The sequence below is a fragment of the Dipteris shenzhenensis genome, chromosome 22 (assembly GCF_047967505.1).
Source record: "Dipteris shenzhenensis isolate YYH24624 ecotype China chromosome 22, Dip_SZ_1.0, whole genome shotgun sequence".
NCBI classification, from domain to species: domain Eukaryota; kingdom Viridiplantae; phylum Streptophyta; class Polypodiopsida; order Gleicheniales; family Dipteridaceae; genus Dipteris; species Dipteris shenzhenensis.
The window spans coordinates 30,115,455-30,143,177 of NC_141617.1; the positions used below are offsets into that span (position 1 = coordinate 30,115,455).

The following is a 27,723-nucleotide window of genomic DNA, read 5'->3' on the forward strand; positions in this document are numbered from 1 at the left end:
CGCATACATCAATCAAGATGAAATGGGTAGATTACTTTAAACAACATATCTCTAAACAACATGGTTAGATTACAATAACATATCTTTAGACCCTTGTTATATGGATGTTACAACATCACATACATTGATGACTTCTCTCTTTATCAATCCTAATAACCTTATTCATCACTCCCCCCTCTTTTGCGCCCTAGATTTACTGAAATCCTACCTCTTAGTTGAGGCTTTAGGAATGCTTAAATCTTGATGCACAAGTGGAGCAAGAGCTTCTACATTTGCCTTAGTAGCAGCAAGGCCCAAATCCCCTACTAGTAACTAAAATTGATGGTTCGGAATCTAAAGAATCCAATGAAACTTCTGGATTGTTTTTTGTATTCTTTCGAGAAAGCATTACATAAGTGACATTGTAGACCTTCTACAAGTGCCTCAGAGGTAGCAAGGCGCAAATCCTCTACTAGTGACTAAAATTGATGGTGGGAAATCTAAAGAGTCCAATAAATCTTTTGGATTGTTTTTTGTATTCTTTCGAGAAGGCGTTACATACGTGACATTGTAGATCTCTACATGTACCATCACAAAGCTCCTTAAAAAAGAGGTTTACAATGCTTGCCACGTGGCATCGACTCTAGCCTCCTCGCAGAAGCTGCACTTGGTCACCGTGCACTCTCGCAATTCTGAGGTGTGTAGAGTCTGACCCCACCTTGGAGGAACATGGACGAGCAAGATTGCCGAGAGGCATTTCATTGCACAAACATGGAAGGGCAAGATTGACAGCCCAAGACCAAAGAACGGCCGAGATGCATTCAATGCGAGATAGCCTTGAAAGTTGAGAAATTGAGTAGGAGATTTCTTTTATGCTCCTTGCGTTGGGCATTTCTAGGCAATCCATATGAAGGCTAGTGAGAAATGCAATCCATATGAAGGCTAGTGCTATCACCTCTCACCATTCAAGCCCTAGATGGTGTTTCAGTCATCGTCCTCAGAGCTCTGTGATTGCATCAGGCATTAGGGTTTCACCCTTTCAATGAGATCTTTCCACCCCTCCCCATAATCACTTTTCGCATTTAGCTCCAGCTCCAGTTCAAGAACCATCTTGCTTTCCGGTTCCTCACGCCATGGCCAGAACTTGGCCCATCTACCTCTACGTTCCCAACCTCATCGGTGAGTTCCCTTATCTTCGTTTCGTGCTTTTAATAACCATTCTATCACGACTCTGAGAGACAGTTCCTGTCCCCTCTCCCTACAGGTTATGCTAGAATTTTGGCGAATTTTGTGGCTTTTGCCTTTACCTTCACCAATAAGAGGCTTTTCGCGGTTCTTTACCTCATCAGGTAGCCCAAAATTTTGCTTGCTTTGCCAAACCTTGCAACGACATCAAGGAAAATATGAAGAGACTCTTTTCGCGTTGGGACTGGTGAATTTTCTTGCTCTTGCAGTTTTATTTGCGACGAATTGGATGGACGATTCGCACGGTTGCTAAATCAAAGTGAGTACATTTCTTTGGAAAGTAGACAAGGAAATCGTCGTTGCTGCTTGACCTGAGCTTTTTCATTTTTGACGAAACATTTATGGTTGCAGTGGTTTGGTTTTATCAGTTCTTGCAATGATTACACATACGATATTGACTTATAATTTGAAGCCTTCTATAACGCAAAGCAGCCCTAGTGCACATCTTTGTCGTAATATAAAAGGAACTGTAATTGCAGCACTCGATAGCTCTTTGGTACTTACTAAGTGACTTGTGGCGTGATGGTTGTGAAGTGGAATCTTTTCCAGTAGGTTTTGTAGAGTGAAGGTGCACATGTTTGTTTCAATATGATTCTATATTCACGAGGAACTCAATGTAACGTATCATTCTATACTTTAACATTTGTCCTCATTGCAATTCTCAGTACTTATACAAAACTTATAATTTGTCCAAATCGCAATTCTCAACCACCTTCAAATCCACGACGTGAAGTAAAAAAAATCACCAATGCATGCAATTAATGTTTCTTACTTTTTATAAATTTTGTCTGGCGAGTGGTGTGAACAACTACACCAGAGAACACGTTCTTGCAATTTTTTTCACACATGTGCCGAATTGAAAGCTCTACAACTCGTTTGAAAATGCCATATCTGGGAGGATAACCCTTCACCAGATGAGCGCAAAATCTCACAAAGACAGTCCTCATGCAAACGGATTAATGGCCATTTTTTGGCAATAGGGTGGCTCTGATACCAACTGAAACGGGTACTGAATGATCATAGAATTTTGAATTAATGCGAATTCAGCTGAACAGAGCTTGAACAGGTTGAAGAAGGTGCAGATCTTTATCTGTGGACCGTTCAGCCAATTCTTGGAGTTAGTGACAGGACCAGAAAGGTACATGTGGGCAGATCAAGGAAAGAGTGGCAATTCGGTGGAGGAGTTCGCTATTGTTCTGGTTTGTTTTAGTATGAGCGATTTGGCGGCATGCAAGCAGTCTTTGAAGGCATGCACAGTTTGCCACGGGTATTTTTAGGAGCCCATGTATGGGTTGAGTTTATGAGAAGTGTCGCATACTACTTTGGACCATAGAATTGTCAGTTTTTGGCCAATAATAGCTGAAATTCGTACTGCTGATACACTATCATACACTATTGGCTTGCCCAACAAGTTCACTCCGGCTCATCCATTTGTTCTAGTGGCGTGTTTATCTAAACCTTTTGGTGCCTTCATCATTAGCCTCCCTTGCTTACAGCTCCTTCCACTTCACTCTAAACGTCGCCACAAGTCTTCAGTTTTCACTCTATTTTTTCAACTCTTTTTGAGTCTTGTTTCTTTCATCTGCATGGCTTGTTTTCGAATTCCCCACAAATGTCTATGGAGGGCGTGCAACATGATGAGACACCCCCTTCTCAACCACTTTTGCCTAAAGAGCTTACGTCTTAGCTCATGGCTCAACTCAGCTACATGATCTAGATGGTTGCCTATTTGCAACAATAGCAGCATCATTTACATCAGAATGAGATGCTCGATGTGTTGTACTTCCGTGAAGGCTTAGGGTTTCAAGATTTAAAGAGGATGTCAAAAGGACCTCTTTCTTAGGCAGCCTTTAAAGTAAAGTTCATAGAGAAGTTCTGAAAGGAACCTGATGAGTTTGGAAATTTTAAAACTCAAAAGGCTCTTCTGTTGGGGGTAAAGGCACATTGCCAACCCTTAATTAAAGAATTAAAGATAGGACACCTATGACTGTCTTAAGACAGTCATAGGGTAAACCTAATCCTAATAAAACATAAGTGAGTTTGTGGTGTGGCTCACTATCACTTCACACCCGCACTAGAGTGTCACTCTCTTACTCTCTCTCCCTTCCACTACTCTTCCCCCTCTCAACTGGTATCAGAGCTTCCTCTCCCAAGCCCCCTCTTCCTTGCCTATCCCTTTCCGTACGGACGTACGGCCAGATCCGTACGGACGTACGTCGTCCGTACAACTGTACGGACTGACTGTGACAGCGCAGGCGGCGACAGCGCGGGCGCGGGTCAGATCGACGTTGCGGGCGTGGTCACGGCGGTGGTCGCTGGTCGCGGGTATCCGTGCACAGGAGCTGCTAGCTGCAGCTCGAGGCACTGCATCCAGCAAGCAGCCAGCAGCTGCATAGCAGCTGCTACTAGCTGCTAGGCCTTTCGAGGCATTGTGAGGGCGCAGGGCAGCAGATCAGGGCGTCATCGGGTCGCAAGACTGCATCAGTCAGCTCCATAGCTGCGGGCGCAGCTATTCGACGTCATCTGTACGGACTGTCCGTACAGTCGTACGGACAGCCGTACAACTGTACGGACGACAGTCCTTCACAGCAGGGTACGGACGACAGTCCTTCACAGGAGGGTACGGACGACAGTCCTTCACAGCAGGGTACGGACGACAGTCCATCTGCAGGTACACTAGGTTGGCGTCGACAGTAGGGTACAGAAGTACAGCAGGACTTGTTTGTTTTGCTGCAAAGTCTCAACTCGTTTTTTTTTGGGGGGAAGCGTGCTGCTGCGAGGACAGAAGTACAGCAGGAGCTTCTATGCATTTACTGAGTGCAATTCTCAGTTTTGGGTGACCTTATCAAAGGGCTTTTGCCTGGATGTGTTTGCAGTATATGCCTTGAGGCAGTGTGTAGCCAGGGAGCACACATTTGCTTTATTTCCGCAGTGCATTTGGTGACATTTGTTGCAGGTCACATTCTTTGTACGCACTTTGAAAATCTCAGTTGAGCCACGCTTGGTCAGGGCGCATCGAGTTTACTCGGTCCCTAACTGCCCATCGTTGACAGTGCTCAAAAGATTTTCTTTTTGGTGTCTGTACGTTGTGATTTGTGTTGTTACTGAGTACACAGGGGCAGTCTATGCATTACACATTGTCAGGTACAAGTGTCAGAGAGATTTCATATTGCATGCTACCTCAGTGTTGAGGTGTTCTCCACTTGATTCAGGTGTCAGATCAAGGGGCTTTTGCCCAGACTTTGTTTGATAGCACTTGGGCTACCGACAGAGATCTTCAGATGCATTTTCTCCCTTTGGTCTAAGGGTGATTGCTTGGGATTTATCCCATTTACTGTTGCAGGTTTTGTGACAGGCTGAAGGGTCATTTACTGTTTTTGGGTGTTTGTCAAGTGGTTTCTGCAATTTAACTTAGTGCCATACCTCATCTGAGGTGGGAGAAGTGATCAGTACAGTCAGTACAGCAGTGTTTACAGCAGTGTTGGTGGTTTTGCCAGATGATTGTGCACTGTTAAGCACTTGTTGAGCAGCAACAGCAGTCTGAAATCACTGTTTTTATGCCTTTTTTGAGCTCAGAACAGTTTGTCAGAAGGTACAGTATTTGCAGGGACATTTACTGTTTTGCTGCAAATTTTACTGACAGTAAAAACAGCACCATTGAGAGTGCTTCTGGCTCTTGAATAGAGCAGGCTTTTCTGAGAAATCAGAACTTTTATTCAGTTTTTTTTTACTTCCAGGGAGTCAGGTACTTTCCTCATCTGATATGGCATCAGGAGGAGGTGATTCTTCAATTCTGAACATAAAGAAACTGGAAGGAGCACATAACTATGCATTATGGGCAGAACAGTGCTTGAATGTACTTCTGTTAAAGAAGATTGCTAAGCCCATAAGGGTAAAGGGTGTCAAGCCATCTGATATGGCAGCTGATGACTGGGAAGAGCTTGATTTGTCCGCGAGGGCAGCTATCATGCCCACTATTTCAGACACTCTTGTGTTCAATGTACAGGCTGAAAAGACCTCTTATGGTCTATGGCAAAGACTAGAAGAATTATATGCCCAAAAGAGCTCAGCCAGTAAGGTTTATTGGCTGAAGAAGCTGGTTGATCTTCGCATGAAGGAAGGTACAGCTATGACCTCACACTTGAGTGAGTTCAATGCCATCTTTACACAGCTGATTGCACAGGGGTTGAACCTTGATGAGGAGTTCAAGGCTACTTTCTTGCTGTGTACCCTCCCCGAGAGTTGGGACACTTTCAAGACCACCCTGTCAAACTCGAATGCCACTCTTATTTATGCTGATGTAGAGAGCTCTTTCCTTATGGAGGAGATGAGCAGGAAGAATAATGCGGGCAGCAAGTCTTCAAATGCTTTGCAGGTACAGGACAGAGGCAGGACTCAGCAGAAGGGGAGATCTGCTAGTAAGTCCAAATCCCGCAGTCAGTCCCGTGGCAAAAAGGACATTGAATGCTTTTATTGTGGCAAGAAGGGACATGTGAAGTCGAAGTGCTTCAAGTTCATACGGGATCAGAAAGCCAAGAAGGCTGAAACAAAGGATGCAGGAAATGCAAGCAAAGGCAAAGGCAAGGCCAAGGCAGATGACTTGGATGCAGTGAATGTTGCAGCAGAGGACAGTGACAGTGACATACATGATGTTTTATGCTCTTCTGCTGTAATAGCACATGCTTTGGTTATTGATGGCCATGACATGCACACCTGGCTCTTGGATTCAGGTGCCTCTTTTCATGTTACTCCTCTTAGGGAGTGGTTTACTTCCTACACAGGTACTCATGGAGTTGTTCATCTTGGGAACAACTATGCATGTCAGATTGCAGGGATTGGCAGTATACAGATAGTATTTCCTGATGGACAGTCATTTATGCTTGATGGTGTTCGCCATGTGCCGCAAATCAAGAAAAATCTGATTAGCACTGGCTTATTAGATGACAGTGGTTACCACACCACATTTGGGGATTCCAAATGGGTGATTACTGATGGCCAGACTGTAGTGGCTGAGGGTTTTAAGAGTGATACCTTGTACCCTCTTTGTGTTTCCAGTGTGGGTAATCATGTTGTTGCCATAACCGAGCTGCCAAAGGTTTCATTGTGGCATAGCCGGTTGGGACACATGTCTGTTAAAGGAATGCAAGAACTGTCACGTTTGGGTTATCTGCCGCCTCTCTCTTTTTCAGATTTGCCTACTTGTGATCATTGTATTTTTGGCAAGCATTCTGTGACTCCTCATAAGAGGAGATCTCCCCAGAATAGAGCACCACTTGATCTAGTGCACACTGATTTGTGTGAGATGCCACAGTTATCACTAGGGGGTGCAAAATATTTTATTACTTTCATTGATGATGCCACACGTAAGGTGTGGGTCTATTTCTTGAAGCATAAGGGAGATGCCCTAGATGCTTTCAAGAGGTTTGTCGCTCAGGTTGAGAATCGGACAGGTCGTAGGCTGAAATGCCTCAGATCCGATAATGGGGGTGAGTATGTGTCACATGCTTTTGTGCAGTTTTGCCAAGCTAAGGGCATCAAACAGGAACTCACAGCCCCTCATAATGCATCTCAAAATGGTGCAAGTGAGCGGATGAATCGAACTATTCAGGAGAAGGTTCGATGTATGTTGTTTTATGCTGCATTACCCCATGGCTTTTGGGCAGAAGCCGTGCAAGCAGCAGTTCACATTATTAACAGGTCACCAAATAAGGCTTTGGAGTTGAAAGTGCCAGAGGAGGTGTGGTCTGGCAAGCCTCCCTCATATAAGCACTTACGTGTATTTGGCTGCGAGTGCTTTGCTCATGTACGCAAAGATCTACGCACCAAATTGGATCCAAAGTCTATCAGATGCATCTTTATGGGATATGGTGACGAAGGTGAAATGGGGTACAGGTTATGGGATCCCGTTAAACGGAAGATTATACGCAGCAATGATGTCATCTTTAAAGAAGATAGTGTACACAAGGAACCCGTGCAACCTGTGGAATACAAGAGGGTTATTTATGATGATGTTGGACAGCAAAGAATGCCCATTTACATGCAGCAGCAGCCTGCTGCAGATCACCCTGTTCAAGAGGGTATACAGGCTGAAAATCAGCCAGATAATTTTGCCAATGATGCACCACTGGATGTGCCAACAGATGGGGCTGTAGAACAGCCAGATATGGTGGTACAGCCACCCGTCATGCATGAAGAACAGGCTGGACAGCAGCCTAATCCGGAACATTTTGTGAGGAGGAGCACCCGTGCACAACGGCCTCCTGCCAGGTTTGTTCCAGGAGCCAATAATGTGGCTGATTTTATCATGCTGACAGATTGTGGTGAGCCTTCCAGCTTCAAGGAAGCTATGGGAAGAACAGAGAAAAAGAAGTGGGAGAAAGCCATGCAGTCAGAAATGGACTCCCTACTTCAGAATGATACATGGGACTTGGTGCAGTTACCTGCAGGCAGAAAGGTTTTGCCATGCAAGTGGGTTTACAAAGTCAAAGTGGATTCAAATGCTTTACCTCGGTATAAGGCCAGATTGGTTGCCAAGGGATTTAAGCAGGAGAAGGGCATTGACTTTGATGAGATCTTTTCACCTGTAGTCAAGATGACTACTTTGAGAGCAGTGTTAGCTCTTGTTGCTCATGACGACATGGATTTATGTCAGATGGATGTGAAGACAGCTTTTCTTCACGGAGATCTCCATGATGAGATCTATATGAGTCAGCCAGAGGGATATGCTGTTAAAGGGAAAGAACAGCTTGTGTGTAAGCTCAAGAGGAGCTTGTATGGACTCAAGCAGGCGCCAAGAGAATGGTACAAGAAGTTTGATGCCTTCATGCAGTCCCAAGGGTATCATCGGTGTGAGACCAATCATTGCTTGTACACCAAACGGGCAAAGGATGGCAGTTTGATGCTACTCATTCTATATGTGGATGACATGCTTATTGCCAGTAAATCTCAGCATGAGATTAGTGTTTTGAAGAAACAACTGCATAAGTCTTTTGACATGAAAGACTTGGGTGATGCAAATCATATTCTTGGCATGCGTATTACTCGTGACAGGTCCAAGGGACTTTTGTTTCTGTCACAGAAAGAGTACATTGACAAAGTACTGCAGAGGTTTAAAATGGAGGGGGGGAAGTCCATTAGTACCCCGTTGCCTCCACATTTAAAACTCAGCAGTAAGGACAGCCCCAGATCAGATGATGATAAGGCTGAAATGGCCAAGGTTCCGTATGCATCTGCAGTTGGATCTTTGATGTATGCCATGGTTGCCACTCGTCCGGATATTGCTTTTGCGGTGGGAGTCATCAGTAGGTATATGGCAAATCCAGGCAAGCGGCATTGGGAAGCAGTGAAAGGTGTCTTGAGGTATCTCAAAGGTACCAAAGACTTGTGCATATGCTATGGTAGGCAGGATGCATTGGTGCATGGTTTTACAGATTCAGACTATGCAGGGAATGCAGATAACCGGAAGTCTACTACCGGTTATATTTTCACATTTGCAGGAGGTGCTATATCATGGGTGTCTCGGTTGCAGAAATGCGTTGCACTGTCAACCACAGAAGCTGAATATGTTGCAGCCACTGAGGCTTGCAAGGAAGCAATATGGCTTACTCGGCTGGTGGGAGATTTGGGCATTACAGGAGATATGCCAGTTTTGCATTGTGATAGTCAGAGTGCTATCATGTTGGCAAAGAATCCGGTCTTTCATCAGAAGACCAAGCACATAGAAGTGAAATATCATTTCATCAGGGAGGTACTGGAAGACAAGCGACTTGAGCTTGTGAAAGTGCACACTGATGATAATCCTGCAGATTTGCTCACTAAGAGCTTGCCTACAGAGCGGTTTGCACATTGCCGCCACATCATGGGATTAGGATGAGACCATTCTTACTTTATGGTCTTGTATACAGTAACTGTATATTGCTGTAATTTTTATTCTTTTCTCCCCTTTAGGCACATTGGCCTTTAGGTGGGAGGTTGTTGGGGGTAAAGGCACATTGCCAACCCTTAATTAAAGAATTAAAGATAGGACACCTATGGCTGTCTTAAGACAGTCATAGGGTAAACCTAATCCTAATAAAACATAAGTGAGTTTGTGGTGTGGCTCACTATCACTTCACACCCGCACTAGAGTGTCACTCTCTTACTCTCTCTCCCTTCCACTACTCTTCCCCCTCTCATCTTCATGATGGAAAAGGTCGGGTGGCGTATAATAAACGAATTTATTATGTTGCAATCCAAGTTTCCCACACTTCTTGAATCGGTATGGCGATTGTTCTCCTTTAGTGCTAGCCTTTGTGTTTGCCTTTCACCTCCGGAGTGCTGGCAGAAACTTAGTACGAAGACCTTTGTATAAAAGGATGCTCAAGTATGTGTGGGTGCATGGATTCATATGTGTGAGAGCATATGTTTATACTCTGGTCTACACCTACACCCTTTGTTGGGCGCTGATGATGTCATTGGGGTTGTCGTAGTAGCTTGTCCTTGCTATGCATGATGGAGTTTATGGTTTCAACCTTATGAATGAACTTTTGGCATGATTGACATTTGGACCACTTGATCTTATACTCATGCGTGGTTCCAGAAAGGGACATCAAGTGAATGTTCTCTTTGATAATGCAAGTACTCACAACTTGCTAATGGTGCAATCCTGCTGGTATGTCCAAAATCCATTGGACCGTATTCCAAATCCGTGGAATGAGCCTTATGCATAAAAGAGTTACGGCTGTCTAAAAGTTTCAGAATATTTTTAATATTGAAAAGTAAAATTTTCAGAATAAATTGTTTTATTACCACACAAAAAAGAGCTCTTGTTCGGCTTACAACTACTTTACAATTCACAAAAGATAGTTGTAAAATCTGATTTAATGAAAGAGCTACAACACCAGGTTCATTCATCATCAAGTCAACTTCGATCGAGTTGCAAAGAGTAAAGACATCAAAGCATCATGATAAAAGTTGCTTGTCTTTATTAAAATACACTGTAGATTACAAAATTTGTACATAGGACCATTAAGGTATAGTTGACTGCGCGTACAAAAAGTGATAGTGTAACCCACATATTGTGAAGTTTTCGTTCAAGTTGCGGCCTGCTTGGTATTGTGATAATTCTTTCTATCTTAAATGGTGCGTTGCCCTATCAGCTAGATTTAGATTTAGATGCTCGTTGGGGAGAGACTAAAATGAAAATGTTTAGACTTCACAAGCAGTTGTAGCTTGAATGAAGAGATTTTGGACTACCTTTTGATTAGCCTTCTCCTTTAGTGCTAGCCTTCATCATGGCTGAGTCTGCCCTTCACCTCCGGAGTGCCGATAGAAACTCAGTACGAAGACTTTGTATAAATGGATGCTCAAGTATGTGTGGGTGTGTGGATTTGTATGTGTGAGAGCATATTTTTATACTATGGTCTACACCCACTGTTGGGCGCTGATGACGTCAGTGGGGATGTCATAGTAGCTAGTCCCTGCTATGCATGATGGAGTTTATGGTTTTCAACCTTGTGAGTGACTCTCATGAGATTGAAACTGCACTATGTTGTGTTTTTAGAGGATGAGTTTGGGAATGTTCCTGGATTCATCTAGGTATATGCTTCTGCCGTATTAGCGGACATGCAAATTTCACCTCGTGAAGTTTTCGTTCAAGTTGCGGCCTGCTGGTATTGTGATAATTCTTTCTATCTTAAATGGTGCGTTGCCCTATCAGCTAGATTTAGATTTAGATGCTCGTTGGGGAGAGACTAAAATGAAAATGTTTAGACTTCACAAGCAGTTGTAGCTTGAATGAAGAGATTTTGGACTACCTTTTGATTAGCCTTCTCCTTTAGTGCTAGCCTTCATCATGGCTGAGTCTGCCCTTCACCTCCGGAGTGCCGACAGAAACTCAGTACGAAGACTTTGTATAAATGGATGCTCAAGTATGTGTGGGTGTGTGGATTTGTATGTGTGAGAGCATATTTTTATACTATGGTCTACACCCACTGTTGGGCGCTGATGACGTCAGTGGGGATGTCATAGTAGCGAGTCCCTGCTATGCATGATGGAGTTTATGGTTTTCAACCTTGTGAGTGACTCTCATGAGATTGAAACTGCACTATGTTGTGTTTTTAGAGGATGAGTTTGGGAATGTTCCTGGATTCATCTAGGTATATAGTGTAACCCACATAATCCACATGAGGATCTCTTTGGAAGAACCACTCTTTGACAAGAAATAAGTCAAATTCAGTCGATCTTCAAACCGTGAAAGATTCTCTTCATATTTCTACATTCATAAAGGAGCTGCAGGTCCGCCACAGTCCCGTTGGGCAAACCTCGCCACATAGGAGATGTTAATTCAATGTGGGGTTCGATCCCCACTGCTAGAGCTTCTTCAAACTGTTTTTTATAAGGCAATTTCAGATTCTCATGCTGTCTCGGGTGCATCTGTTGGACCTTCAGTGGATTCTGAAGAGTCCTTTATTTCACTGCTGCTTCAAGGATTGTTAACTGAATTTTCAGATCTGTTTCCATGTAAATGACCTTATGGTCTCCCGCTAGCGGAGTCAAGTATTGTGGGGGATGATGCGTTAAGTTTCACTGAGATCTGGACTAATCTCTTTCTGATCCCTTAAAGGCGTGTATGAGCAAGATCACTATTCAGCCATGTATGGCAATCGGTCCAGGTTGGGGCATGCCTAGATGCACATGGTGGTTCAAATCTAAGAGGGAAAGAAGGTCGAGATCAATATTTGATTCGGAATGGTCTTTTTGTTTCGAAAAGGTGGAGTCTACATACCAGAGGTCCAGGACACAAGGAATAAAGTCCTCTTTGAGTGTCATGACGATGTGTGCCAAATATCCTTGTGTCCACCAAACATTGGGTTTGGTCAAGCTAGCGGACTGACACTGAACGATATGCTCGAAAGTGTTGGCAACACAAAGTCAATAAAGCAGAAGGCTTGATCCATTGGAAACCTTGGATAAGAAATTGGAAAGCATTTCCATGGAATTTATTGCTGCAAACTAAACATGGATATGATGCCATATGGGTCAACCAAGAAGACAATTTCAGCTCCACAGCTAGCACAGGTATTTGTGAAGAAAGTGTTTAGTCTTTACTGGCTTTTGGTTGAGATTGTCAATGATGGTGACCATAAGTTCACGAGTCATTTTTGGTGCGAAGTGGCAAAGTGTTCAAGAAGTTTGATGGATAGATGGAGTGAGCTGATTAGACTCTTGAAGAAGCAATCTGATTGGGAAGAGTATCTTCCCATGGCTGAGTCTGCATATAATAGTACAAAGCATATAGCCACTAAGCTAAGTCCATTTGTTTTCGTATATGGATTTCAGCCTAATGCTCCGTGGACCGTTGGCTTGCAAAACATGAAGGTACAAGCAGCTGCTGATTTTTCTGCAATTGCAGCAGGATATGTTGTAGCTTGAACAGGAAAACCTTTGCATAGCTGAAGATAGAGATCAATTTTATGCAAATTAGAGGCGCTCGCCTTGAGTTGTTGCAAAGGGTCAGCTTGTTTTTGTTAGAAACTCACTGTGCCCACCTGTGAGCCCCCGATTTGAGGGGACAAGGGGCAGTGAGAGGTAGGAGGGCTGGGGAGAGAGAGAGAGACTCAGGCCGGCATCATAGGCAACCAGCACACGGGCTGGTTGCGGCCTGCAACAGCTCCTGCAGCAGTGCAGACTGGCTGCACAGGGCACCCTTATATAGGGGCCTGTGGCAGGCCAAGTCGGCCCAACCAGGGCTACCGACCAGGGCCAACCCTGGTCGGTTTTCTAGGGCCCATGTGGTCGGCCACCAGACAGGGTACCGACCCTGCTAGTCGGTCAACTCAAGGGGCCTGGGCAGTGCCTATAAAAGGCCCACTCCTCCATTCATTCCAGCATCTAGTGCAAGACTGAAAGCCTGTCTCCAAGGCTGTGTTCAGCGCTCAGATCTGGAGCAGTTTGTGAAAGAGAGAGTTCATCAATATTCTTCAGCACTTTGCTGTGTTTTGTACTGCTCCCTTGGAGCTATTTTTCTGCCCACCATCCGGTGGATGAATATACTCTCTCTCTCTCTCTCTCTCTCCGTCCATATTTATTTCTGAGTGAGGGTTTGTTGCATCTGTGATCATCTATCTGAGTTGAGTGTGTGTAAGAGTTGGAGAGATCTTGGGTGGAGGTTTGAGTGATTCATTCCCTCTTGATTTCTAACATGGTATCAGAGCCATAGGCTCTCAACTCTTCTTCATCAAAGCACTCTCTGAAGGAAGGAGTCCCTTGCCAGAAAGGCGATTCTGTTTTCAGCTCAGGCTAGCACGGGAGGTCAGTACATCTTTTTTGCTTCAGTTTTTCAGTTTGCTATTCACCGAGATGGATCAGCGTTCAGAAGCCTCTACACCCACTGCTCGTCCTTCCTCCTTCTCCAGTCATCTTCCTTCTTCATTTATTCCCAATTTTGGTGAAGCTGGAAAGCTCGATGGGATGCTCTATCCAATTTGGAAAGTCAAGATCCGAAGCTATCTGTTGGCACGGAAGCTGTGGAAGATAGTGATTTGTTTTTTACTTGCATCTGGTGCCATCTCTTGGCTGAGTAAGAAGCAACCCACAGTGGCCCTTTCATCTACAGAGGCAGAGTACAAAGCCGCGTGTACAGCAGCGTGTGAGACATTGTGGTTGAGGTGGATTCTGGAGGACATGTGTTAGGAGGACGCAACAGTGCTGATGTGCGACAATTAGAGTTGCATAGCCATTGCCAAGAATCCAGTGTACCATGTGCGGACCAAGCACATTGAAGTTCATTACCACTTTGTTCGAGAGCTCATCATCGACGATGTGATCGAGTTTATGTACTGCCCGACCGCCGACAACTTGTCTGACCTCTTCAGAAGGCACTTCCTCGAGAACAGATGGAGCACCTCATCAAACGAATGGGGATTGGCCCACAGTTGAGACATTGAGGGGGGTGTTAGAAACTCACTATGCCCACTTGTGAGCCCCCGATTTGAGGGGACAAGGGGTAGTGAGAGGTAGGAGGGCTGGGAAGAGAGAGACTCAGGCCGGCATCATAGGCAACCAGCACACGGGCTGGTTGCAGCCTGCAACAGCAGGTAAAACATGGCTTTAGGCCTCACATGGAGGCTCCTGCAGCAGCGCAGACTGGCTGCACAAGGCACTTATATAGGGGCCTGTGGCAGGCCAAGTCGGCCCAACCAGGGCCACCGACCAGGGCCAACCCTGGTCGGTTTTCTAGGGCCCATGTGGTCGGCCACCAAACAGGGTACCAACCCTGCTGGTCGGTCAACTCAAGGGGCCTGGGCAGTGCCTATAAAAGGCCCACTCCTCCATTCATTCCAGCATCCAGTGCAAGACTGAAAGCCCCTCTCCAAGGCTGTGTTCAGCGCTCAGATCTGGAGCAGTTTGTGTGAGAGAGAGTTCATCAATATTCTCCAGCACTTTGCTGTGTTTTGTACTGCTCCCTTGGAGCTATTTTTCTGCCCACCATCCGGTGGATGAATATACTCTCTCTCTCTCTCTCTCTCTCTCCGTCCATATTTATTTCTGAGTGAGGGTTGGTTGCATCTGTGATCATCTATCTGAATTGAGTGTGTGTAAGAGTTGGAGAGATCTTGGGTGGAGGTTTGAGTGATTCATTCTCTTGATTTCTAACATTTTTTCTCAAGTTTTTGGAGCATTATGAACTGGTGAAGTTTATAAGCTTTGAGCTTATTAGTGTAGACTGCGTGGTCGAAAATGAGAGAATGTGGACGTCCCACCATACAAATAATGTATGGCATAAGCATATCCATTCACAATTTCTTGACAATTGTGCACATTTGCATAGTTAGTAGCGTAGCTTATGAAATGGATCATCACTTGATGTAAAGGTACATCGAGCTTTCCATGTCAGTCGCCTAAAGGAGAAATTAGGTGACTAGATAGGATTAGATGTCACATCAAAAGTGTTAGAAGGAGTGGAGGGCTTGGACTAATATAGTCCCAACCCTAACTAAAATTAACCCCCTTTTCCCCTTCATTACAGATTACTTCTGTCCCCACGAATAATGGTTGGCTCAGATAGTACAACTACAATCATGAAGGAATGCTGTTGCCAATCGGGCATAGTGAGGATAGAACCACTAGATTCCCAGTATCATGGTGCATCCTAATAATGGTGTGAGCATGAAGTCCACTAAAAAGAGGCCTTTTGAACTGTGAAAGATTTTTTTTGCCTTGTGTGTGATTTGAGTGCATATTCGGGGTATGAACCTGTCCATCGCAAGCTTATGAGGCACTAAAGTGCACCCCATCTTCTTGGTGAGCTGAGGGGATGCGTCATCTTTTAACTTCCCATGTCAAATAAGACGACAAAGGGTTGCCCTTTAGCTGTGCCATAGGTTGTAATGAGGGCCTTCTTTTGCTCATCGAGCACACTCTCCTTCGTACCTTTAATGACCACTGGCGTTCAAAACAGCTAAAATTGCGTTTGTAGCGGAGGTAGGCCAGGCTAAGAGAGCCAAAGCAGTGGCGACGATAGAAGCTGACGCTTTTGTAGCCTTTTCGGCCAACCGTTTTGGGGAGTCTTTCTTTCCATGCCCTGCAATATGGTGGCAATGGAAATGACGAGGCCCCGTGTGATACCACTTCTGTTCGTCGGGCTATAAGTACCTCCCGTGATGCCTGCTTTAGCTTTTTCATCCGGCGTCATTTTGGGCTTAGACTCCTTTTGGCTAGATGGTTGCTGGTTATCTTTCTTCTGGAAGCTATGGTCCTCTTGCTGATGGCCTTTACCCGTTGGGGTTGAAGACTACTGTGGAGCTTTAACTTCTGGTTGGACTTGCTTAGTCTTTCTCCCGTTCAGCATCATTTCTTGATTTTGAGTTAGGGTAAGCGCATGCTCGTAGGTGAGCGGCGGGTCAAAGCCTTGGATAGGGAAGCAAATATTGAGTCCAACCTCCTAATGCATGGTTGACACATCCGCTTGCGTACGATGTGTACTGTTCGATATTAGTGCGGTATTAAAAGAACAAAATAATCTTGAGTGTATGGTGAATTAAAAAAAAATGAGACAGAATTTAGAGTATGTACTTATACAAGCTTTTAATTTGAGTGTACGTTCGATGGTACGTTTGGTATAAAAAAGAAGAGAGACAGATTTTAGAGTTTTAGAGTAGGTATGTGTACAAGCTTTTAAAAACTTGTTGAGATAATTCTTGAAACAAAAAAATGTTACATATTTGCAAAAGAACCGGACGGGCAGAAAACGGCTCTCCAATGGCTAGAAATCGGATATGCAACGGCTGATTTCTGCACCCAAACAGTTAGATTTTTTGCATCGAACGGGACGTACGTACAGTACGGCATGGTACGGGAACGTACGGAACGTTGCATACGTCAAACGTAGGCAACTTGGCCCTAATGAGCTGCTTTAGCTTATTGTCTTTGACATGCCTAATTGCTGAGCCAGTGTAATAACCTTATTGCTGTAGATCAACACTGAGAGACCGTTTTGGACAAACAAAACTCGTCTTCCAGATTCAACATGTATTGAGGCGGTAGAAACTGAGCTTTGAGGTCGGACACAAACGTATCCCATTTAAGACTCGTGACATGCGTGGTCGGGTCATTATAACTACTGGCCCACTACCACCATGTAACCACTTCATCGGTCAGATGAGGGGTCGTTAGGTGGACTTTGTCTTGTTCGTCCTAGATGCGTGCTAATGAAAATTGAGCAACAAGTTGGTGAACAAGTTGTAAAATAGGGGTTGCACTTACCGTCATATTTCGTGAAGTTTGACATGGATTGGGTGAGTGGAGTAACCTTGGTTGATGTAGAAGCTGGTGTGGATGCGGGAAGCGCTGCGCTCATAATAGCTTGCATAGTGGCCAACATCTATTTGTGCTAGAGCAACATGGCTTCCCAGTCAAGTCAGTGTTGCGTCTTGGCTTTGGGCCATCTCATCACGTGTAGGTGCCTCCTCATGTTTGTGGTCCCCGCGCATCAATGAGAGCAATTTTTCAAAATCCGAGACCCCTCCTTGTGGTTTTTCTCCCTTTGTGTCTTTTTTTAAATTCGGGCTCCTTCTTTGTCTTCTCCAGCTGCTTGTCTTTTCACCCATTTGCCATGAAGTCTCTTCGATTTGGGCCAAGAGGATTCGATCCAGTTCCATGAACTTCTCTGACATTTCTTGAGTGTTGGGCGGAAGCGTACTTTGTCTGTCTTCCTGGTGGTCAAGCTCTTATTCTTCTTCTCTCCTCTGCTTCCCCATGATGCTGTACTTTCGGGATCTCAGTAGAACCATGTACTTGCAGTAGTCAAGTTGGATTACAGTTGGTACCAACGTAACATGCAACTGTTAATGATTGTATAATCACAACAAGACCTTCTTTTAACCTTATTGCGAGGAAGAGAGAGAGTTTTTTAGGTTTAGAGAAATGTAGACAACACCAGATTGGGTTCCTGTACCCAGTGCGGGCCGCCGTCCCCAAATAGGGAAGAATTTGCTTTATACTTGGAGAAGTGTGAAGTACAAACGACACTCCTTCAGAGAGCACGGAACGGAACTCCAAGGACGACTCTTCAAACATTGAGAGCTGACCAAGGAATGCCTGAGAAACAACCCAACCATGATCAAGGCCCAATGCTACCCACACCGTCAATGTAGACCACTGTGCATAAGAGATACGGAAAGAAAGCATATGCTTATGCTTATGCATGAGCATATGAGCATAAAAGAAAAAGAGAGAAAGCTTAAGCATAGGAAAATGCATATGCTTATGAAAAGAGATCGAAAGAAAGGAAGAGGGGGAGAAAGAGAGAGGAAAAGAGGAGAAGGAGACATATGCTCATGCATAAGGATAAGCATAAGAGAAGGAAGAGGGAAAAAGAGCATAAGCATAAGAGATACGGAAAGAAAGCATATGCTTATGCTTATGCATGAGCATATGAGCATAAAAGGCTATTGAAAAGGCTTGTGCTGTCCCCGGGCATGCAGCAGAGCTGCGTGAGTGAGAGAAGTGAAGGGAGGATGGAATCTGAGAGATGTGGAGCTTGAGAAAACTGTGTGAAAGCTGAGTGATGTCAAGCTGAGAATAGGCCTAAGAAAGAGCTGAAATTTGGAAAAGGAGAGCTGCTGAGACAGAACCCCAAACCTCTACTCCGAGCCTAGTAACCACTTCCAATCGCATTGGGGACGGCTGGAATTGTTGCTGTCTCGCGGGGACTTTTGGAGGGGCTAGAGGCTGCTCCAGCGTCCAGGGCTGGAGAGGAAGGCTTGTTTACTGAGGGAATTGGATGGGATAGTGGTACTTCTGCATTTTGAATATTCAGCATCAAGAGGAACTAGAACTTGAAGATGAGATTTAAGTTATGATCCAGAAGAGATCGTGTTACCACGAGAAGACTATTTGCAGATTATGAAGAGGAGATGCTAATGCAGAAGTAAAAAAGAAGCGTACGCAGGAGAAACAGGCAAGAGAGGATCCAGAAGAGGACTTCTATCCGTTCAAGCAGGAGGGAGTGTCATGACAAGAGAAATCACTAATCCGTGATTAGTAGACATTAAAACATTATTATATATTATACGCCTGTGTCTCATAAAAGTCCTCTGAAGGAAGGAGATCATATCTTAAAGTGTGACCTTTGGGCTATCTTACCTTTGCATATGCTTTTCTTAGTATTTTGCATTACTGTTATTTGACGAGTGCTTTATGGTCTTTGCAGCTTCAACGTTTGGGGCTGTTCTTGACATGGTGACGGATAGGTATGCCTTTTCCCCCCCTGAAGGCAACATTAATTATTTGAAGTTCATGCTGCACCCATCTGAATTCATTTCATGGTATTACCCTGATTTTGCTTTCAGGGTGAGCACGGCAGGGCTTTTGGTAGTTCTTTCACACAAGTATAAGTGAGTTCTGCAGACCTTTCACGAGGACAATGTTATGCGTATGCTTGATGTTGTGGAATTTAACAGCTGCTGCTAATCTGGTAATAGCTGGCTGATGGTGCAGAAGCTCCTTTGGGCTGTTCCTGGGTTTGCTGGCTCTAGACATTGCAAGCCACTGGCTTCAGATGTACAGGTGGGCGGTTTTTTCATGATTTACAGGAATTAAGAAACTAAAAGTCTAATATGCCGAAAGAAGAAGACTTTATTGATTGCAAGAATGCTAAAGCATAGGTTTAAAAGGTTACAAGAGTACCAGTCCTTTTATAGTGGGCTGAAATGGGACCTCAATCTAGGTTGCATCTCATGATGACACATGGGATGTGGATGCCACATCAGCCTTAATCACTACATCTGCGTATCAAGTGAGATCTCTGAAGGTGCTATCCAGAGGGTGTAGACTCGAAAAATCTGACAAAACATGTACATAAATCCATAGGGAAGCATGACCATTTAAATACATAGAAATGCCTTGTTTTTATTTATATTGATACAAATGTACAATATGTACATATATTTATCTACATAATCATCTACACGGAAATGCATTGACTCAGGTAAGTATACTTGAAAAAAAATATATTTGGATGTCTAGGTAAGGGGTGTTCCGAAACGCCTCTAACACGGGGATCCAACTATTCTTATCTACTTCTGTGCATACATTTGACGAAGATCTAAGAGTATTGTGATCCATGGGACCATTCCACTGCGAGGGTATGCCTTGAGGAAGCGTCTTTTCATACTTTCTAGCGTCGGCCAACATGACAACTTGGTCTTTCAAGGATAGGCATGAAGGAATGTTGGCATCTTGATCTTTCAAGGATAGACATGAAGGATATGAAGAGTGCAATTCATGAATCACGGCATCTAGAGCACAATTCACGCCTCTTATGTCTCAAAAAATGGAGCGTCTTCAGAGTCCCGTCATATGGTCAAAAGTACATATATATCATACTCTGCTGATGTGGACTGATCATAGTACAAAGGACCCATGATGTACTCCACACCTGCCAGCTTGATGGATGAACTGCTTGCTTCTCAGAGATTTGAGAGCTCTCTTCAGAGAGAGAATCTGAAGATAATTATTTATGTTTTATATATAATTCATATAAAATAAAAATTTTAAACCCGTTTCTAGATGAAACACCTGGTTAAATCTAGAAAGGCTTTTCTAGAAACGTTTCTTGTCACACTGAGCTCCATCCACCTGTCCTTATCCCTGTGCAGACATCTGCTGCTGCTCCAGCCATATGTCTTTTTTGCCCTGGCCTTTACCTGTCTTCGGCAAAGATATTTTGCTGGTGTCTGCAGGTCTATAAGGCCTGCTTTAATGCAGCCTTTGCTGCTGGCCATGGGCATGGTACCTGCCCCATCTGTGGGTGCTTCTGCCCACCATCTAGGGTGCTGCCCTCCTATATCTTGCTGCCCATGTGGCAGCCTTGCACTCCATCTCTCTGTCTCTGCCCACAATGCACCTCTTGGTCTCTGTCCGCGTGACATCTCTAAGAACCTTTTCTTTTTTGTTGGTACACCTCCCCCATGTCCTCCTCATTTAGGTGCTCACAAGTTGGGAGGTGACCATGATAATCCAACAAAAAGACCGTGTGAGTTGGAGCTTATTCAAAAATTTTACTTTGAGATCTGCTATCATAAAGGATCTATCAATAAGGTAGCTGATGCATGGGTAGTGTGAATCAACCTTGCTTCAGAGATCCACATAGACCTGTATGACTCTCTCATGGGCCTTTATCATGAAGATGATTTTTTCAAGCATATCTGGGATGAAGTTTGGGAATGCCCCTCCTGGTAGAAAAATTAGAGAGTGTTTCATCTAGAATGGTGGAAAGGGCAAGGTCTGTGTACCGGGCAAGGACGAATACAAGAGGTCTTATGTTGTATGAATGTCATGACAGTCCTAGTGCTGGACACACAGGGGTATGGAGAATTTCGGTGTGGCATGCTACATATCTTTGAAGTGGAAGAAATGGTAAAGTATTTCGATTTGGAGGGTCGTAGAAGGACCTAGCATATTGTCGGTGGTTCATTTGGAGCAGATCTCATTGCGGGACATCATAGGCATTGATAGCACAACATCAAATTCTGGATGCCCAATTGTACCACTCTGTTACCAAAACATGGCACCCCCTAATGTGAACTATGGGTTTGTAAGATGGGGGCATCAGTCCCTAGCTGAATGGTCTTGCCAAATGTATCATTTCATGGAAATTGCAAGCCAAAAGTGAGGAGGATTGTCGCCACTCACACTGCTGCGCATTATAGTGTCGATCCATTGCCTCACTAGGCGCAATGACTGATGGGGTAACTAGGCTGATAGTGCTCATGGGCTACGGTTTGGCTCACTTGTTGACCAAGCTATTTAGATATTTGCTCACCTATTTCCTGACCAACCAGTAGCTAATTTGCTAGCCAAGCTATTTTATCCTGTGTATGAAGGCATGTTTCGCAAGACCTTCCTTTGTACCTTATCCCCTTGAGTGCCTACCTATATTGGAATGCCTCACATGCGGGATATCAGATTGTATGCTTCAGAAATCACAGGTTTTTTTCTTGATAGCTACTTTTGCTAGGTTATGGGATAATTCCCAATTGTTAGTATGTTTATTTCTATCAAGGACGATGAAAAGCAAAGCTTGGTTCTATTTTGCATAAAAGTTGTATTTTTGGACCCTTTCTACATCCTTTCTGGGCCACTCTTATATGTTGTTATACTCCCAAGCAAGGAGCTTCACTTTTTCTTTGAATGGTCTGTTGTCTGTCCCAGCATATGAAGAGTTGGAACCTGGATTTAAGAATTCTGCTTTGGAACTTAAAACCAATAAATTTCTGTTCTAGGTCACAATTTTTTGGAGCATGAGCTTGTGCTCATGGGAGGATGGGGTTGTGCAGCATGTTCCTAGCAAGCAAATCCAGTCACAAGGATATGGGCGACAGCAAAAGTAGATTGCTCAAGGCATATTATCAGCATCGCTTGTTCATGGGTTACTGCTGTATTGGAGCTGAAGTAATGTTTCTTTTCTGCTTGGCATATCTGGTTTTGCAATATTGGTTCGTCCGAGTCCTTAGGATGGAGTTTTTTGGAGTGCTATGATATATTTAGCTTCATTGAGTTTTGATTTCATAATCAATGAGTAAGGAATCGTCTGCTTTCCTAATGTTTGCAGGTGCTTTATCTGATTCTGTATATCGTTGCAGAGGAGCAATTCAGCAGTGTCTTAGATGTAAATACCTAAGCAATTCTCACTGTAGAACTGAGATCCTGTCTTTAAAGTAAAATTGAAGCCTAATCTACATGCTACTTCGTGTGTCTCAGGCATTGAAGGTGGCCATCACAAAATCTTCTCCTTGGGTCATTCTTGGTCTTCTGGCATTTCCTGGATGGGCAATCAAGCAATGGGTGAATTTACTGCAGGTATGTTGGAAAGACAATCTTGTGTAATGGAATTCTAGATTTTGTAGGCATGACATTTGTTATATAGCAAGCGTTACTGAGATTTTGGGTGATTCTACTCTATAGTGTAACTTAAGAAATGCAATTCTACATGATGACTTAGCGTCTTCCTGGATTCATTAAGCGTTAAGTTCCATTCTAAATAGCTGTAATTTCTGTCTATTGTTGTATTTTATCTCGGGTCATATACTACAAATCAGGTGTATGATTCTACTCTATAGCAGAGCTAACTAGCCAAATTTTACATGACAAGTTTGCATGTTCCTGTATTCATCTAGATAGCTGTAATATCTTTTTAAGATGTCACACTGTGGAACCGACCTCTTCAGGGCTGGTTTTATCTGTAGTGATATGAATTAAATCAGGCATTGTTTTTCACTTGATTTCTATTCTTTGTTTCAAAATAAAGGTTTGTATCCCTTCTATGTTTGGTGAATGTATTTGGTGTCCAGGTTTTACTTTTGCATGATTCTCTGTTTTTAATATTGTGTTAAGTTTTCTCGATGCATGTGTCAGTCTTCATTTGTTGGTTCTTTTACTTCACAAGGCATATAATGAAGCACCCGCTCTTGCTGAAATTGATTTATCAACTATATTATCTGTATAAGCAGTACCAGGTATTATGGGCTGATTTCTCAATCGATAAGTGACAATTGATATGTTTGCTTTGTACTCTGCTGTTTTTGGATGCAGATACGTTCAGCTGCTGAGGTATGTGTCCTTTACGACCTTCAGAAATCAAAAGCATCCTAAAGCCTTCAGTGGAGGACATTTGAGCTGCGAGCATTTTTCATATTGTTTTTTATTTAAATGAAGCCATCTTGAACTACTAGATTCTTTGTGGGGGTTATGAATGGTGAATGCTTTGATAAAGTGATGTATGGTAGTAGAGTGGGGCCTTTGTCAACTGGGTGTCTCATTATCTAGACCACTAGGCCATATATTATATTTTATGTGATTGAAAAAGTCGTGTTGCGAAACTAGGGAGTATGAGTTATACTAAAAATCAAGTTTACCCTTGGTGAAGTAATTTGCATTTCCTAAAGCACAAGGTGTTAGTTGATGGTTGTGTTAACATGCTTCCCTTTCCCAGAGAGGGATCATTGCAATGCTGAATATTGGGTTTACAGAGGATAAAAGTTGAGAACAGGAAAAGTCGGGGTTTCAGGTGGATCATATTAAAAGAGGATGTTTTAATGCCCTAATACATTTCTGCTGCCCAACATTTCTGCTGTGTCTTTAGCGTGTCTAGCAAGGCATCCAATCACCAGAGGCTACATAAAACTAGACAAAACGCAAGGGCAAAGCAAGAGCTTCAAGTACGAGTAACAGGGTGTTTCAATTGAACACCATGATGTAGCAAATATGCCTTTGGGATATATGAAATACCCTCGAGTAGAACTCAAGGAACCAAACACTTAGCTTAACTACTTAGAAGTACATGGGATCCTTGGAGAGCACGATGTTATTGGATTCGCTACATTGAAAGTGATATAGCTAGCTTAGCTTATATGTAACTTATCTTCCTTGCACCACTTATTTGGGCATGCCTAGAAGAAATGGAAGGTGTCTTCTTGATTAGGTAACACTTAAATGGCACTTATGATCCAACTCCTCCATTTGGGCAACATGTCTAACTAAAGTGTTGTTTCACCTCTCAAGATCTATAAGTCTTGCTCTTTGCAACTTCTAGAATCAATCAAACATGAGATGACATCGAAGCAAGCAAAATGTTTATCATGATACATTTTTTTAGGGGTGATAATTAATGTGTTAATGGGTAGGTTTCAGCAGCTACTTGTGAATTTTGCTATTTTGTTCTTTGATCTCTTAGCTTCCTTAATGCAGGACTTGCAACCATCATGATGTCATTAGTAGATAAAATCAAAGGAAAGAACTAAACATCTCGTTCTAAGCATTCCCAAAGGCCATGAGCTTTCAACCACATTTTTAAAATAATGGTTTTTAGCAAGGAGGTACATTTCACTTGATAGACTAAACTACCTTGCAAACATACTCTTGGAGGCTCCTACTAGAAGAGAGGCATTTCCATGTCCCTCGACTCTTCTAAATTTCTAAACATGTTTAAAGGACATTATCATGGTTTAGGAAGAAAACTAGAGATAAGGGCATCACTACTTAAATAGTGTGGTGATTGTAAAATACTTACCTATTTGCTTCCTATGTATAACTATATTTGATTCTTAATGGATGGTTGACTATCATCTAGGCTTGTCATATAGATCTTTTTCTTGATTTTTATTCAAATTGGCCTTCCATTTTATGAAAAGTAGCAACAATTAGCTTTAAAGCAACCCAACTATGGTTCGAAATGTTGTTGAAATCAATATGTAAGGCTTTGTGTTATCTAAGATTTGATTGGGCGAAGACAACATGAAACTACACCCTTTACCAAAATTTTCCATCTATCCTTGTGCAAACTAGTCTAAGCCTTCTACATCACATTTTGGACCTAGCTTTGACCAAATCATATCTTGAAATGTTGGGAGAGAAGGGTAGTCACACTTTGCCAATCATCAAGTTTTTAGGTTCCAACGTTGTCTCCCATGGTGTTTGTTCTTTGTTCTTTGAGAATTTCTATTGAGGTACCATGAGTTTACAAAATGATATGAACGAGAAATTATCCATCGCATTTAAGGTTTGACGTACCAAAGAGTGCATTTGGGGACTCTTCTTAAAACAACGTATGTTGGCATATTAAGGCCAAAAAAATCTTGGTAAAATGTTAACTTTCTCTTGACTCTCGCGATTAATGGTTTTTCGATTCAAGTCTCTTATCTATCGCCCCACGTAATATTGAACTACCCTAATATTCAAATTGTTCATAAAATAATCTACATAAAAATTTGTCGACCAATCTTTAGTTTTACATTGAAGGTTTGACAATCCTCGAGGATATTTTGATGAGTCTTCTCAAAAATACCAAATGTTAGCATATTAAGGCCAAAAAAATCTTGGTAAATCTTGGTGAAATTATTGACATGAAATTAAGCTCTAATGAGAAGCTATACAAGTTTGTGTTATTGCTCATCTCAAGTATTATTAGGCTTCCCAAATATTCACATAATAAGAGATCTTTTAAGCCTCTTCTTCATCATAGAATGGATTTGGTCAACCAAAGACATATTCAGAGGTTGAAATACTATCCCATCATCAACACTTGCTTACCTTACTTGGGGAGTTATTACCACTCTTATACAACACTTGTTTATTTCATGGACTTGAAACGTCCCTAGTGTGAATCATTAGATTCATTAGCAATTGTAATACCCTCCAAAAAAAGAGAAAGAAAGGAGAGCTTGAATATAAATTCTAATCCATACTATTCAAAAAGGTCGAGCAATGAATATGTATCATAGGTGCAAAGCACTTCTCCCCTTATGTGTGCTATGTATCAACATGGGCTAGCTTGAGATTTTAACATGTTTAGGAATATGGGGAGAAATATAACATGGAATTCATCCCTTTATTATATTGCCAATTTACACTTGCTTTCTTATTTGCTTCCCATAATGTTCCAAGAGTTGAGCTGTCATGTTTTGCACCATCCTAAGAGGTTGGTTTGTTCATGGCTCCAAAGAATCTCGAGCTTTATAGCTCCATCCCATGTTTGAAATCATGGGCCTTGCTAAGCCACTATTGCATAGCCAAGGGAATCGTGTCGACATGACAACAAGAGCCACGCAGGACCATATACTGATTGCAGCTAAGATGTGCAGACCTTTAAAGTGGGCTCTACAAGCATCTATTTGATCCTTGAGAGAATAGGTGCTTGCACTTCATGCAAGCTCTTCCATCTAATCGATTTGTTGATGTGGAGCCCACAATGTCATACGTGCCCAAGACTCCTCTTAATTTGAGTGTTGAAGAGCCTACAACATTAATAGCAACATGCATATGAGAAAGCAATGACACATGCTTCTTCACCTCATTGAATTACCTATTGATCTTAAATGCAAGATCTTCATTATGCCATTTTCTTTTCTTGTAACCATCAGAACTATTCTTTGGAGTTTACTTGCATATAAAAAAGAGAGGTAAGTAAGTAAAATAAATTGTCATTTGGCTGCTTTTTTTGGTTTCTTAGTTATTGATTTAAAAGTGGCCACACACTCCCCCCTCAGAGAATAGTTGCTTGCACTTCATGCAAGCTCTTCCATCTAATCGATTTGTTGATGTGGACCCTAGAGCCTATAACATCAATAGCAACATGCATATGAGAAAGCATTCACACATGCTTCTTCACCTCATTGGATTACCTATTGATCTTACGTGCATGATCTTCACTATGCCATTTTCTTCTCCTGTAGTCAGTAGAAGTATTCTTTGCTTACTTGCATAGAAGAGATCTTTAGTCGGGAGTTGGAAGTAGAAAATTTCTTAGTGTGATTTTGCATTCCTTAAAGATAAATAATCATTTGGTTGCTTCTTAGTTATTTGGTTGCCCCCCCTCCTGAATGACCAATGATCCTATTAAATACTTTCGTTGACGTACCTAGTTCAAACTTGGCTTGCATACATTTCAGCTAGGGACATTCAAAATACATGAGACATCCAACCCCCCTAAATCATTGATTCTACTTATTTTTGCTATGGCTATCCCATGATCTTCAAAGTAACTAGGAATAAAGCCTTTGGTGTATAGTCTTTCACATAAACCTTATCTCTATGTTCCTAACTAGCTTTGACTCTCTCTTGAAAAATTTCCCATTTTACTCTATCCCTATTACATATTTGTACTATGATGTTTGGAAAGGCTCATCAATGTTTATGTCACAAGCGAGTAGCTCGAAGGGAAACTACCACCCCCATGCGATTGTACAAAGAGCCTTCCTATGGTTATATCACCAGATTTTACCATAGCTATGCATTCCCAATATCTTGCTTTTTGCTTCTATTGTGCTCTCTCTCCTTTCTTATTGTGCTTCCTCTTACTCTTTAAAAAAAGCTAGGATTGCGTTTGCTATAGTATCAACCCTTGTTGGGAGTCTTCTCCATGACAATTTCTTAGAAATGCTTTCATATCTCATTGTATAAGTTATACTCTTGATTACTTTCCTCCTCGTAATTTTCTATGAAGATTCACAATAAAACACA

The 27,723-nt window shown here is 42.7% G+C and overlaps 1 protein-coding gene across 2 annotated transcripts; it reads left to right on the forward strand.

Annotated features, from left to right (window-relative positions):
• The first annotated feature begins 924 nt into the window (after positions 1-924).
• LOC147887977 (CDP-diacylglycerol--inositol 3-phosphatidyltransferase 1-like) lies at positions 925-24,709 on the forward strand. Of its 2 annotated transcripts, XR_015543102.1 has the most exons (12): positions 925-1,158; positions 1,244-1,328; positions 1,434-1,483; positions 18,917-18,956; positions 19,056-19,100; positions 19,204-19,272; positions 22,044-22,158; positions 22,319-22,375; positions 22,468-22,566; positions 23,299-23,316; positions 24,454-24,554; positions 24,601-24,709. XR_015543102.1 is itself a non-coding variant. In XM_087393388.1 (10 exons), exons 1-10 carry the CDS (start codon positions 1,113-1,115, stop codon positions 23,356-23,358), a joined length of 666 nt encoding a protein of 221 aa, XP_087249514.1. In that variant the 5' UTR covers positions 1,028-1,112; the 3' UTR covers positions 23,359-23,787. The 2 variants fall into 2 exon arrangements, 1 of the variants encoding a protein (XP_087249514.1); XM_087393388.1 differs by lacking the exons at positions 24,454-24,554; positions 24,601-24,709 and having other exon boundaries at positions 1,028-1,158; positions 23,299-23,787.
• The last annotated feature ends 3,014 nt before the right edge of the window (positions 24,710-27,723 follow it).